General features: G+C 39.6%; 2 protein-coding genes across 3 annotated transcripts in view; one reads left to right on the top strand and one right to left on the bottom strand.

Annotated features, from left to right (window-relative positions):
- Lgr1 (Leucine-rich repeat-containing G protein-coupled receptor 1) overlaps positions 1-15,596 on the top strand; it is a 123,351-nt gene that overhangs the window by 20,947 nt on the left and 86,808 nt on the right. The window lies entirely within an intron of this gene.
- The window catches only part of LOC149625109 (cell adhesion molecule Dscam1-like), a 49,548-nt gene that overhangs the window by 15,808 nt on the left and 18,144 nt on the right, over positions 1-15,596 (bottom strand). Inside the window, exons 4-8 of the mRNA XM_089851867.1 lie at positions 11,102-11,422; positions 6,936-7,100; positions 6,710-6,859; positions 2,985-3,281; positions 2,080-2,346 (exon numbers count right to left, since the gene is read on the bottom strand). Of these exons, the coding sequence (XP_089707993.1) occupies positions 2,080-2,346; positions 2,985-3,281; positions 6,710-6,859; positions 6,936-7,100; positions 11,102-11,422 (1,200 nt within the window). The remainder of the gene's footprint in view (positions 1-2,079; positions 2,347-2,984; positions 3,282-6,709; positions 6,860-6,935; positions 7,101-11,101; positions 11,423-15,596) is intronic.

Here is a 15,596-nt window from a genome sequence, read left to right as displayed (position 1 = left end):
GATTACTTTAATATTTTAACCAGTTATCTGTTTTTAATTTGAATGTAAAATATTTAGCCAATTCCCTTTCGTTCATTTGAATTAATTAAGGCATTGATCTTGAAGGGAATGCCTTACAATTTAAATATATTTTAATTTGCTTCAAGAAGATTAAATTAGATTAGATTTAGTAGTAGAGCAACATCCGGTGCTGTTTAAATGAATATTCTACTACTACTAACTTTCTCGTGACGTCACAGCACCGAATAGACCTTTTCGACGTAAAAAAGGGGGTAGGCAACCCTCAGTATCGGGAAATACAAGGTAGTTGATACATTGTCGTCTCTGCGCATGCACTCTCATGATACAAAGAGACGACACTGCGCAGGCACCAAAAAGCGAGATGGAAGGTAGAGTTTTACCCCGTATCTTTCCCTCTTAGTTGCATCGAAACGGTCTATAGTCTGCTACTACGAACTTTCTCGTGATGTCACACCCTCCTATCTCTAACCTCTGTTTTTGGCGACCATATTGGAAGTAGTCAGCTTAGGCTGTACAATTCTAGGAGAGCGGTAGCTCTCTTATTTAAGACTTCATACTGCTCTTTTTAGACTAGTACCAATAGTGACGTCACGTCCCCGTAGCTTCTCCCCTCCCAGTACCAATCGAGTTTTACACTCAGAGGGGAGTGGGCATTAAATACTATTTCTTTGGTTGACTCATAGACTACCAGCTCACTTTCCGTTAATTCTATATTTGCCTTTGCCGCAACGTTAATCGATTTTTTTCCTAGACTGAACGAACTTCTCGTTCAAACGAAAAACTTCTTGGATGTGAAAGTTTTTTGGCCCATCAAACCTTTGGCTCAATTCTAGCGTGAAATTTGTTCGAAGGCATCCATCTCATCTCTTTTTGCCCCCCAAAAATATGTAATATCATTTTTTTTTATAACGTAAGCTATATTATATAACCTTATATCCTGCATGAATGTGATACGTATTTTTTTATGGTTGATATTCCTCCAATATTTTAGAGTATAAAAAAACAGGGAAATATTTCGAAATGTATAAATTCCAACGACTTGACGTGTGAGTCGTGATTGTATGATTAATATATATATATATAGGATACATATAATATTCTATCGTATATAAAAAATGTAATATGCAAATTTTGTAATGTAGTTTCGGGAAATGGTATCTTCAAAAGTTCTTAGTATGGTTCTATAGCTAGAATTGTTTTAGCTATAAGAAAGTATCCGTTATCAGTTTTAAGCTCGTATTGTCAATGAAAGACTTGGTATAATCAAGAAGCGATATCCAGTTTATTAGGGAAAAGGTATAAGATGCCTAAGTATTCGCGCGCCATAGTCCCAGTCCCCCTTTCAAAGTACAAAGGGGGGGACGTAAAAGGAGGCCGGGCTATTTCGCCTCTCCTCAGTCGGAAAATACGTAATTTTCGTCATTCGCGTGGCGCTGACGCGAGTTTTCAAGAACCAACGAGATGTTGGTTGTAATTTAGAGGCGGGGATTAACTCCGGACCTACGTTTGGACAGGAGAGAAAGCCGGAAATGTAGCGAATTTATACCTTCTCCCTAATAAACTAGATATCAGTTCTTGGTATAATTATATCGTTGGCTTTAGTTTTGTAGCGCCGCTTAATTATTGGTTAATATCATACCTTTTACACTGCTATTTTGAATAGAACATTTCGGAAATTAAATACAGAGAAACAAAGTTAAAGCATAGCGCTGCTCCAGTGGATCCCCTACAAGTTGGCTTTCCTTACGAACTCCAGCTTTGGCTTGGCAAAGCTGGAGGCATTTGTGGGCGGGATTTATACGTGCATGTATAAATCCCGCCCACTAGCCTTTGCCAAGCCAAACCCGGAGTTCAGGAGGAAAGTCGCCTTGTAGGGGATCCACTGGAGCCACGCTATGCTTTAATATTGACAGGAAATTTCCAATTTTATATTCAATGTGGAATTTCGTCAAAATCTCTCAAGAGGTGATTTTCTAAGCTATTAAAACCCTTGGAAATATTTCGTGGCCCTGCATGTCCATAAAGGTTTTTTGAAGAAATTAGCGTATTGGTACTTACCACCTAGTGTCAGCTCCAGGGCGGACTCGGCCGTTTCGAAGTCATTGCGAGCGAAGCATTGATACATTCCTTTATCTTCGCGTCGTACTGGCGCGATTCGTAATAGGTCTCCGGAGAGTCTTTTCATCCGATCGTGAGATATGGTTTTCATGTCTTTTTTCCATTCCACACTGACTAAGGGATGACCGTAAACTGTACAGTTAATCTCGGCCGATTTCCCCAATTCGGCCTTCAGGAGTGGAGGATTCACTTTTACCGATAATGGCACTAAAAACGGGGAAGATAAAAATCAAACCCGGAGAAAATAAGCGTACACCTAAACGACCTGTATAATGGTAATTAGATTTTATGATCTTCAATCGAAAAGCCATTAAACCCCCCTTAAATATCTTGGAATTACTTTGAAAGTTAGGCTTAAGGAAAGGAGAGAAAGAGGGGAAAAAAGGTAATGTTATTGGGTAATATTTTCCTAGGTAAAGGAAGAGGTTCAGTGAAAGGGGTACTTCTATATGTAGACTGAAAACGGAGCATGGGCACTGTGTACTGACGTCGTAGTTACTGCCTCTCTGGCAACAATTTTGAATGGTGCTTTTGACTAGCTGCAGACGAGTACATGGCGAGCTGTTGGTAAAAATAATTGACGGTATATTGTTTATCCTCAATTTGCATAGAATCAACAGTTTTACACGGTGTTGTAAGCCCTCAAAATTAGGGCACGACGGTAACATAAACGTCGGCATGGTCGCCATTGCTCGGTTTTCAGGTTGGTTAGAACCCTTTTTATTGGATCTTGACCTTTCAAGGGATACACCCCTTGGCGTCCAATAGTGGAACTTCCCAGTGCCTCCTTGTTTAGACTTAGGAATTTTATGAACTTATGATTAGGTATTTCCCTGATAACTTACCCGTTACAATTACATCCGTGTGCGCTTTCTCTTCCCCCAAGGAGTTATTGACCCAACAAACGTAGGTTCCCGAGTCTTGCGTCGTGGTACGGTAGACGACTAACGTCCCGTCCAGTTGTAGGACTCGTTCAGCTGAGGCCGCTATTGGTGACATCCTCTTGTTCTCCATTTTAAACCAATGGTATTCTGGGATGGGGTACGCGTGAGCCGCGCACGTTAAAGTTAGTGTATCACCCTGTTTAATCACGATCTTGTTTTGAAAATCCACAATGCGAGGATGGACTCCGTTCATGGATTCTGTAAAATATCACGACAATGTCACATTTTATTGATGGTAAAGTTAGATGTTGCTTCAGATGATATTTGAAACAATGTAATTCTATATTAAAGGCCTCTGTGGTAGATCCCTGCTTATGGATAATACCGTAAGTTTATAAGATATGTTCCATAAGTACAACCAAGAAGTTATGTCTAGTATCTCAGAGAGAAGGTATAAATTCGCCAGATTTCCAGCTTTATCTCCAGTCCAAACGTAGATCCGGAGTTAATCCCCGTCTCTAAATTACAACCAGCATCTCATTGATTCTTGAAAACTCACGTCAGCGCGACGACGCGAATGACGAAAATTACGTATTTTCCGACTGAGGAGAGGCGAAATAGCCCGGCGCCTCCTTTTACGTCCCCCCTTGTATTTTGAAAGGGGGACTGGGACTATGGCGCGCGAATACAAAGGTATCTTATACCTTCTCTCTGAGATACTGATATAACTTCTTGGTACAACACTACCTGTACTTCTTAATGCTAGAGACCTCTGGAGAACTAGTTCGATAATGACGCGAGAATTGACTACACTCGCTTATACAGTCCATCATTCTATTTAGTCTGTAATAAGCCTTTGTCAGCACCTCACCAGACGTCGCTTCACGGGAACCTATGACGTTTCATCTACGTCACTTCATGACAAGCTCTCGGTAACCAATGACAAACTTATGGAACATATCTTCGTTGACATTTAAGTTACAATTAAACTGTTTTACGGATCTGGTCTTTCATTTTCTTTTTTTAAATTTAAGGGGTCACCCATAAAGCACTCCAATCATGACTTTAGGGGTGTCCCTGGGGTACAAAATGTCATCGAAGTTACATTTTCCACTCAAAATTGATTGCCCATAGAAGTATCTCACTGCACTTCGGTCCAACCACAGTTTTTATAACACTCTGATAGAAAAATTGAGTTATTTTTAACGAGCCAAAGCAACTTATTGAAACGAACGCGCAATATTTGAGAGAAAGTGAGAGTTTTCGTTAATACCATTATGCAAATATTAATAACTATAATCGAATAAAAATAAACTAGATTACTATAAATTTCTAGCGATTCCCCGCGCTTTTGAAAGCAGCCATCCTGTACATGCGGCTGGAAAGTTACGAAATTTCGCGGTCAAAGAATCTTTTGATCTTGGCGAAAAGGAGGAAGCGCTTTGGCCAAATCGAAAAGACGGGGAAAATAATTTTCTAGACACTTCAGCAATCGGTTACGCTACTTAAAACTTTTCCAAGATAGTAATTCACTTTAGCCCAAGGATTCTATATATATGGCCGGCAAAAGGCCTACGTCGACACCATAACGCTCTCACTGTTCAACTAAATTCATGTAATACCCATAAAGGAAAAACTAAGGATTTATTCCCTATACCCTTTTAACTGTATCTTTCCCTAACACGCGTTCAATGCAACATTTAAGTTGAACGCCTTGAATCAAGTAGAAAGCTACTGGATTTTATTTCATCAAACGAAAGTGTATTAACACGAAGATTGCTGCAAAGCGAACCAAAATGGTTCCATTTACCTTGCAGCACTGGCCTGGTGTTGCCTAGCTGCAACACTAAATCTAATCTATTATTATAATCTCCTTGAAGCAAATTAAATTAAAATTAATTTCTAACGCATTCCCTTCCCAGATCAATTCCTCAATTAATATAAATGAACAAACATTACATAAGGCTTTCATTAACGTCCCCAGATCTGAGATGCTAATAAAGGATAGGCAAGAAGTGATATCTAGTTTACAAGGGGGAAGGTATAAGAAGCCTAAGTATTCGCGCGCCATAGTCCCAGTCCCCCTTTCAAAATACAAGGGGGGACGTAAAAGGAGGCGCCGGGCTATTTCTCCTCTCCTCAGTCGGAAAATATGACTGTAATTTTCGTCACTCGCGTCGTCGCGCTGACGTGAGTTTTCAAGAACCAATGAGATGCTGGTTGTAATTTAGAGGCGAGGATTAACTCCGGACCTACGTTATTATTATTTATACCTTCTCCCTAATAAACTAGATATCACTTCTTGTGATAGGTAAAACATTTACCTATACGATTAAAATTAACGTCCCTACAAACCCATGGTAAAGCAATCAATGGTCAGGGCTTGGCGTTGATTATCAGTTAGTCGTAATGAGTACTTCCCATTTTAATTTACTTCCTTTATCGATTAACTCCCACTCCCTATTTCCCCTTTCGCGTTTATTTCGGGAACTCCTTTTGAGAATTTTAGGCTTAGGTTACGTGGAAGTGGTAAACAGTCTAGCCTGTATATAGTTTCTATTTACAACGTTGGCATGTCGATTTTTTGAGTCGCGGGCGAGAGGTTACAACATTTATTACACAAATGGATCGTGCACGAGTGACGCCGCGTCCAGCGCGTGCATGCCCCGCTCGTGACAAGTCAATTGTCCTACCCGCAACATGTCATGCACACTGTGATTTCACGCTCTGAAAAAGCAGCCCGGTTGTAAAACTCTCATTTTATTGCATTTTTTTTTGGTTGGATTAGCTCGCTTATATTTGTCGCTAGACACGCGATTTGTATTTACATTCACAATTAAAGGCAAATAGAAATAACGGAGTGTGTGTTGCCTCTGAGTTAAGGAATGAAATTGTTGCCACCCCATTTGCCCTAGCGGTATAGTAAACTATGACTTACAGACTGACTGATAATCAACGCGCAGTCCAAACTGCTTGCCCCAGAAGGCTGAAAATTTGCAGGGACGTTACTCATAAGTAGTAGGCGCGTACTAAGAAAGATTTTTCCAATCCGCAGCCATCTTAATAAATGGCGCCCAGAAATGTAAAAAATCTTTTCTATGCAACAAAGTCCGCGAGTTTCAACCGATTTCACAAATATTTAGTACACTGGTTTCCTTTAACCTATAGACGGGCTGAATGGTCTTTTGGGTTCGATTTGTTGCCATCTTTTAAATGGCGGCCAAAAACCCTTCTTTATAGAATAATGTCCGCGTGAAAAGTAATAAAAAATGTCCCGACGGGCTGACGGGCAACGCCGAGTGCTCTCGCTCCTAGGGTGCTACAAAAATATTAGTCATCAGTAAAATCTAGGCCTACCCATTCTTTATAACATTTTGATGGAAGTTCTTATTACACGCGAGCGACGCCGCGGGTAACAGCTAGTCTAATCTATTATTATAGTCTCCTTGTAGCAAATTAAAATATAATTTCTAACTCATTCCCTTCCCAGATCAAGGCCTCAATTCATTCAAATGAACAAACCGAATTGGCTAAATATTTTCGTATTTTTCAAGTTAAATTAAAGAAAAAGATAACTGGTTAAAATATTAAAGTAGAGTGATCACTTATTGGTCTCTAGACCCAAAGAAGCTAGAGCTCACTTTCTGTTTTTTTCTTTTTGTTTTTGTTAAACTATTTATACTGACCAGTTATTAAGAGAGTTCCTTTGTTTGTACTTTTGAGTAGCTCTCCCGTTAACCTGTTTCTTGTGCGACATTCGTACGATCTTTGAGAATGCGATACTTGTACGTTTCTTATATACAGATCACCAGTTGGTTGAATCAGATAGCGACCACCTTGAATGAAACGAATATACAATTATAAACAAAATTAACATTTAATTGAAACAAAAAAAAAATTACGTAAACGTACCGAATGATCCAGCTGGTTGTATTACGGTTGAAGTTGGTTCTTCCAACCATGACGTCACCGTGAGAAACTCTTTTACATTTTGAGGCGAAGCGCATCTTAAAACCGCTGTATTCCCCGCTATGACGTATTCATCTGGCACTTCTACTTCGTATCTTTGTTTTACAACTGCAAATATACGAAAATAATATAAACTTTGGATAGTTCAAATTCGTAAATAGGCCCCTTTTCTGAAGTCGGGTGGGGGGATATGAGTGCCTTGTCTTACGACAGAACATTGATGGGCATGTGACACCATCAACAAAGACTTAAATTAAGATATGCCTTTAAACAATACGGACCAATTTTGGTGGACAGATAACCTTGAAGAACTTTCAAACGTCCTATCAATGTTCAGTCTTAACCCTAATTTAAGCAGACGATACTGCGACCCCCCTTTGAAAATGGTGTAATAGCTGCATTTCTTAATACAACACCATACCACAAGTATTATAATCCCTGTTAAATCCACGCCAGCGCAATAGACCCCAAGATAAACACACATATATACATACCTACTTCGAAACTAATTATTTCCACGATTTTCCCAATAGAGGCAATCAGTCTAATTTGTCTAGACTTATAACAAACCGACCCCCCTTTTCAAACTAATTATCGATTTCTCATATCGACTGGTTACTAGCCTACCACAATAGCACGCATCTAGTGCTCTGGTGCAACGTGTTAACGCAAAGATAAGAATTGGCCTTTCCCCCCATTTGGTTTTAATTTTCAACCTGCAAGAATTTGAGCTCGCCATTGCGTGAGTTTGGGCCTGGTTTTCGATTACGGCCTGTTTCTTCCGTAATAAATTGGATCTAAGCCTCAGAGGTCAACAAAAAATTGCCGGCTTCCATTTGTAAAAGTGAACTTGGTATGTACAGGGTGTTTCCAAAGAAAGGACGGTAGGAGTATGATAAATTTAAGTAAGAACAGGGATAGATTTAATTTTAGAAGTAGGAATGGAGAACAGAGTAGCCTGGGCGCGCGTCAAAGTCCCGGACCCCCTTCCCCAGGACGGGGGGTATGAAAGAAGAGGCGGGTCATAGCGACAGAGGTATAAAGGAATTACGTATTTTTCGCCGTCCCCGTCAGCAACGTCATCAAAACGTAGTTTAAGTGAGCCAATAAGATAATTTAAACTCTTCGTTACGTGTTGGAGGGAGGGGCTCTATACTGGGCTATGAGTCTGACTGAAGTAAATACTAACCGTTCTCCATTCCCACTTCTAAAATTAAATCTATCCCTGGTAAGAATTAAAACACTCCAATGATCATAACTCGTTTAGAGAGTGTCCCTTTGTGGGGGCAAAATTGGTCATAAAAGTAACATGTTCGATTCAAAATTGATAGCCCGCTGTACTTCGGTTCTATAATTACCCCTTTTTTTAACACCCTGTATACTTTCTCTCAAGTTAACTTTTGGGATTCTCGCTAAAAGCGAGCAGAGATGGGATTAAAAATAGATTAGATGGTGAGTCCCTTATTCGCCTAATTGCAATTACGTCATAAGTGAATCGACTATCCTCTAAGTTACTAAGAGTCGCTGTTTTCTTAGTTTGTCTTTGCGTTTGTTTGTTTAGGTTTGAGCGTGAATTTTGTAACAGAAAAAGAGGATATGACCTACATTTGTTCCCAATTCAACTGCAAACGTAAGATCTGAACTTAACGTAAAACTAATTTACTTATGATGTATAACCAACTCATCTTCAACCATCCTAATACAATCTGACTTTGATGATAGACTTCACGCAGCAAGCTTGAATAACCGTTAAATTTTTCAGAGCTTTTAGATAAAACTTTCTGTGTATTGTAAAAGCTTTAAAAGTCACGCGGTAAACGTTTCTTCATGGAAACAGGGACCAGAGAAAGTCTTTGACGTTTTCACCCCGCTTTTGGTCTGGTCTTGGTCTTGGTCTTCAAGAAAGGAAGCTAGAAAGGTCGGTCGTCAGGGACCCGGTTGTGTTTTATCAGATTCTTTTACGACGATGAAAGTTGTAATTTATGAGCCAGTTTATATGGATCCATAAGAAAAGGTTGCCCAGTCGTAAAATAGAATACTTTATCTGGCTCCTGGGACTTGACTTAAATAAATATAGACCAGTTTGTACTTTCAATTTAATGAGAGACACAATATATCCTAAAAGCTCTTTCGTCTTCTGACTTTATTTGCTTATCAGTTTATACGTTTTAAAGTTAGGGGTGAAATGGCTCCTATCTTTCATAGAAAAAGCCCAACAATACAGTCTAAAAGCTATCGCAATGTGTAATAAAGGGTTTTAGTGGTATAAATTTACTCATTTTGAACTGGGAGATTAAGGGGCTCTATACTTTTATAGAAAAAGCCCATCGTATCACAAATATGCCGTTTGTATTCTGCCCAAATACTGGTTGGTTTATATTTTATTATAAGTTTATTATTAAAGGTCCCCATAAGTAAGATTCGCCCATTTACCTCGACTTTGCGCTCTCAAGTTCTCAACGTTTCCCAATCTGAAAAAATGGAGCGTGCCAAAGCTCGTTTTAACGGGCATAGCGACATCTGGCGACGCTATGGTGTTCGATAGTTTAATTTTCACTTATGGTGAATAGCCTTATGATTTTATTCTAGCTCTGAATTTGCTTCAGTGCTTTTAGACATTCTTTAATTTAGGGCAAGCTCTTTGTTGATTATTAAAATGAAGTTTCGCGAACTGCAATATAACCGTAAATAAGGATTAGCATGAGCTATTGTTTGTTAAAATTAAAACTTTTCTCTGCGATTTTTGACTTGCATATAATATTTAGAATCAAGAACCCATATATGATCCGAGAACGTACTAGCCATATACATGAGCTCGTTCTTTTTACACTGTGTCAGTGGTAATTATAGTAAGCCCAATAGCTCTTTCAATAAATATTATTCTCACTGTAGCAGACGACGCGTTCTAGAAAACCCAAAGGTAATTATGTTGCCGGCGAAGCTAAATCTCGTGGCTTCACTGCTTCAGGCAAGAGATCCTAACTCCCAGTTGAAACTTTGAAGGAAAATTTATTGAAGCATTTATTCTATCTTTGAATAAGCCCCTTCGATGCAGGCAACCCCAAGTATTGGTACATCCATAGCCGTCTCTGCGCATGCTCTGAACCCAAGACGCCTAGAGCGCAGGCTCCGAAACGCGAGATGGGAGACAAAGTTTTACCCCCGTGTCTTTCCCTCTTAGTTACATATATGTTCTCGGATCGTATATGGATCGTAGCTTGAATCTATTATTATTTCTTGCATCTAATTTCAAGCACTTTGTGTGTTTCGTAACATTTCCAAAATGCGTGAATTCTTTCTACCAGATCTGGAATAACAAACAGTTAACGACTAACGAGGCATAATAGTTGCCTAAAATTACCTGCGCATAATAACTATTTGCGGAGGTACTTGGCGGCATTAGGAACAACAGAAACAGAAACTTATCATCATTTATGAAACTTAAGTTTATGTTCTATTCATCAGATGGCCCCTTACTTACCTTAATAAACCAAGGGACTATTCACTCGCTAATAAAGATACTTAATTTGTAAATACACTCTTTTCAATTGAAATAGAGTCTAGTGTTTGACCGCCTTGTTTTTTTTTGTTAAGGCGGAAGATTGATGGGTATGTGAACAACAAGGAAAATCTTGGGCTAAAACTATCTTGAAATCAAATTAAATGATTCTTAGTAACAAAAATTCTCTCGTAATTAATTTGGGCAATTTTTGTAAAAACTTTCATGAATTATCCAGCAAGAACTTTCTATAGCTCGCTTACAATTTATAAATCGCCATTAAAAAATACGTCAAGCAAAAACCTGCTCTTCCAGCCGGTGCGATCGGTGTCTCATCGATGCGCAGCGTCACGTACAAACCGGAAGTTTGAAAAACCGTACAGTAAAAAAATTGGTCTCTAATGCGCGAAGTGCTTTACCTTTTAACTTCAGTGAATGGCCCCACGACTTTCTGTATATGATATTAGTCATATAGAACGTCTAACCTCCCTACACTTTTGTTGTGTTATTAATTGCCCATAAACCTTATCTCTGTAGGATTGCCACACGCCTAATGGTGAGTGGGGGGAGGTTCGGGGGTAAAAGCCAAACCGTGTTATTATTATCTCACCTCCTCTGACGTGTACATCCCGCGATCCGATGATACCCAAAGCGCTGGAAGCTAGGCACCTATAGACGTTGAAGTGAATATCTTGGCGGTAATCGTCGGCTCGAAATGGGGGGAAAACCAGAGAACCGTCGGGCCTAACGTGTCGAAGGCTGGCTATCTCGGTGACCGGGGTACCATCGGCTAACGACCATCGAGTCACCGGAAGTGGGTTTCCGTGAGCCGAACATGGGATGACGGTACCCGTTTCGTTAGAGAAGTCGACGTTAGCAGGAGGCTCGTAGGTGAATGTTGGACCGCGTCGTGTTGGTTGCAAGGCTCCAACTGCAAAAGAGAAATAATTGCCAATTGGCGATCGGTTAATAGGCCAATCTTTATTAATCGAATTCGACTATTTCAGTTTTCAATTGAAATTTTTGTTTTTCGAATCTGTTTCAAAAAGTTGTTTGTTTGTTTATACGTTTGCTCTTTATGATTTGCAAAGTCACAATTCGTTAGGCCTAATTTACGAATTTTATTTACCAAAATGCATGGTTGATATTAATTAGTAAAAAATAGGGTAATTAAGGTACATTTTTAAAAGTGGTTTGGTGAATGTTGAGTTCTTCTCAAGGTTGGTTGGGACAGCTTCGAATCCCTAGCCATTAAGCCTGTTAAGTATGTCCCATTCTGGACCCCCGCAAATGAACAGTTTAGCTTTGTTATAGTTAACCCCTAATAGAGCGTGATCTTTCTATTGAAATTTAAGTTATAAAAAAAGTGAATTGTACAATATTAAAGAAGGTACAAGCAATTAAGTGCGAGAATCGATGACGTTTCAACTACGTCACTTCATGTGACAAGCTCTCAGTAACCAGTGACAATCTTATGAACTTGTGCTTTAACTAGTTCAGGAAAAAGAAGAGGCATACTTCTGTCTGTACGTAACTTATATCCAAAGACGACAGGGAAAGTGCGGCACGGCACAAAGCATGCATGCCAATGGCACTGAAGGAGCTGAGCAGAGTAGAGAGAGAGTTGAATCTGAAAACTCTCTATTCTGTCATTACCGGGGCGCTCGTGGGAATCGAGTTGAAACATTGGATGGTGCCGAGAACTCTTGGAAAAGGTTACTCCATCAAAATGTGTTCCCATCATCAATATCACTCGACAGTACTAAATAAGGCAGGCCTCTCTAACCTTCTACACACTCCCAAGAGTCACTTCCGAGTGACGTTGGGTTTAAATAGGGCATCGTCTTGAAAATGGGGAACCAGCGGAATTCTACTGTATAGAATCGATCGTCAAATGCCGCTAGCCCAGGGACCAAATCCAAGTGTTAGAATGAAAAAATGTTCGGGGATGTTCTTTTGGGGTGGTGAACTCTGGTACGACCCTACTCGCGTAAAGTTTTTCGCGGGAAAAACGTACGACGTTCGCCGCTAAAGAGCGCCAAGCGTTTCTATTATTAAGACGAATTTACGGACATGTGATGGTGGTGTGTTGTTTCAAAGTAGATTTATAATTCTATAAACTCAAAATTCCTCTGAGGGATTAAGGAATATAATGTAAGGACAAAGGTATTTAGAAGTGTAGGTAGCCTGCACTAATAAGACTATAGAGAAATTTCATCCCCCATTTATTAACTTTAACAGCGCTTCATGGTTGCCAGTTATTTTTGAGACCATTTAAGATTTGGAAGACTAAAAAAGTATAATAATGGATTAGCCCGGTAGCTGGTAAATGTAAATCGGTTTGTAGCTCGGTCTTCACCATGAACCAAATGATTCCACATTATAAAATATTGAACATCAATACTCGAATATAACTTATAGAAGGGGCATGTTAACGGGCGAGTTATAAGTACCCATATAGCCAGCCAAGCACGGTTGAAATAACTTGGAGTCGAAAAATTTTCCGCGCCATCTGTCGGTGATAAGTAAAGAGAGACGACATATTTCCGCGTCAGTGTTTTGATATGTCGTTTCTAGTTTTTGAAATTCTTATAAAGATGGTTCGTTCTTCTATGTCTCGGGCTTCTTCTAGTGATGGGGTATCCTTAGCTCGTGTCAACCAACCGCTAACGGTCAAAGAGAGGCCACGATCCAAGGGACACTCGGAATTGAATAGGAGAAAGACAGTCAGTGGGGAAAGGACCGCTGGACTGCCCACTTTATGTTCAACCCTGATGCCCCGAATAAGAAAATATTAGGCTTATATCCTATACCATACCGTAGTTTGACAGCGTAAGTAACGCGATAGCAATAAGTAAGACCTTGCTTTTGGCAATTATAAATTTCGGTCCTATAAGTACTCTGTTTGGAACATTAGCAACTCTTAAACCCTCCATATTACTCCGTGTATTTGCCTCACCCACCCCCCAGGAGTTGATTACTTAAGTTCTAAGCTAGTTTTGATTGGCAAGAAAATTATTTAACAAGTTCGGTTGGCGGAAACGACTTTTTCACTAACGTATGATTCATTTGGTCATACTTGTTGTTGTTACGTTTCTTAGGCTTATACCCCATTGGGTGGCAGTAAAAACGTTGCCAAATGGCTATATTCCTCAAAATGGGGTGTCTTATTCCCGAGAAGAACCTGTTTATGTCGTGAAAGGAATAATCATAAATTTTTGTAGCTCCATTTCCCACATGGTCGGTACAATTGCGCCACGACGCGGCGATACTCTTGGTTTCGGAGTAAATGGTAAAACTTTATTGGCTTGGAGAAATAGAAGAGTCGTACGATACTAGGTAAAGTAAACAACGTAATAGGTATCTTTCCAATGAATAATTTACCTTCATCTTCAGGTATTTTTGGTAAATGGATGTAGGGTTTAAGCAAAGAAGATACACGCCCCAGGAATGGAAACTGTAGCTTCCTCTAGTGTAAATTTTTGTCTCTCCCCTCCTAGTACGCTCCAAAGGCAGGCTCGGTTGACGGAGGTATTTCCGGCTACTTTGAAATTGCATAGACCGGAAGTTCCTTGATCAGCCCAACCCCGAGACATACCTTCCATTCCCGGAGCGTATATTTTCTTTGGTTTAAGTTCGACTGCCATTGAGGGTTTTGATGTATGTCAATGTAACTCAATGTCCTAACTCAAGCCGCGTTTACACGACACACTTTGGAACCGTTTTCAACCGTTTTGGTAAGGCCTAACCCTATTTGAAAAATAATATTTGCATTTTCTCGTGAAAGATCTCTGGTTTTAACAGCGTAACAGTCTTTTTTGTACATTCCAAAACGGTTTAAAACGGATAGTGTCTCGTGTAAACGCGGCTTAACTGACTGACTGATAACCAACATCCAGCCCAAACCGCTTTACCCAGGAGGCTGAAACTTTGCAGGGACGTTATTCTTAAGTAATAAGCACGCACTAAGAAAGATTTTCCCAATCCGCCGCCATCTTGAACAATGGCAACCATAAATGGAATAAATCCTTCTTTATGGAACAATGTCCGGGCGTTTCATCCGATTTCACTTATTTTTAGTACACTGGTTCCCTATTTTCTATAGCCGGACCTTGTAATTTTTGGGCTTGGATTTGCCGCCATATTTCAAAATGGTGAACCGAAAACTAAAAAAGGTCCCGGGTGCCTTTGCTGCTAGTATTTCTACATAAATTAGAATGTGAAAAAACTGCCCAATACATTTTCCTGAACGAATTTCTTACAAATATGAAATTTTGTGGGTATTGGTAGTAACTGGTTCGAAATTATACTTTATACTAGTTGCTATGGGATGAAATCAAATATAACCTTGAATTTCAATGGACTTTCATGATTTTTTTCCCTTCAAGTGTTGGGCAGATCTCAAATTGCAAATTTTCTCAAGAAATGTTTCAAAAACGTTGTGAAATTATTTGTGTAGTAACGGTTTTTCAACTGATATTGATTTCTCCAGAAGAAATATATAAAAACAACCTTGGGTTTTCCAGTTTGATTTTTAATTGAAGTGTTGATCCATTGGCTCTCGAGAGCGTTTAAGGACAAAACACACACACACGTACGGATCTTGAATTGGCAAGCCATTTATTTGATTTACCCAGCAACCGTTATCTAGGAGGATGGGTAGAGAGAAAAAAGTCCATGGTCTCAATGGGCATAGCTTTATCTCGTTATTCCTAAGAGAGAATGTTAATTCAACTACTCTAGAAGATTCCACTCTCTCTCGTCTCTCTTTGCACGTCTTTGCTCTCGCTCTCTCTCTCTTTAGATGGGAGATGAAAAGCCGTCAGTACAAGATGCTAACCACACCGCGCCTACCCTATCTATGTCTTCAAGGAACTTCATTTGAGAAATTCCGTTGTTGGGTATTTTGAGGAATTTAGTATGGAAATTAATTTCTGCGTGTTTGAAGGTCAAAGGTCTCACGTAATAATTTAAATTATGGTATGATACTGAATTTAGTCTTACAACGCCATTACAATGCCTTCAAAAGTAAATCTACTTGGGTCTCTTGACTATACAAGATGAAACTGCGCAGTGTACACCTCTTGTACCGAGCAAGAAGCCAT

This window comes from Phalangium opilio, unplaced genomic scaffold (genome assembly GCF_054372755.1).
Source record: "Phalangium opilio isolate 3A_F unplaced genomic scaffold, DU_Popi_V2 ptg000105l_1, whole genome shotgun sequence".
NCBI classification, from domain to species: Eukaryota; Metazoa; Arthropoda; class Arachnida; order Opiliones; family Phalangiidae; genus Phalangium; species Phalangium opilio.
This window is presented reverse-complemented; position numbering and strand designations above follow the sequence as displayed.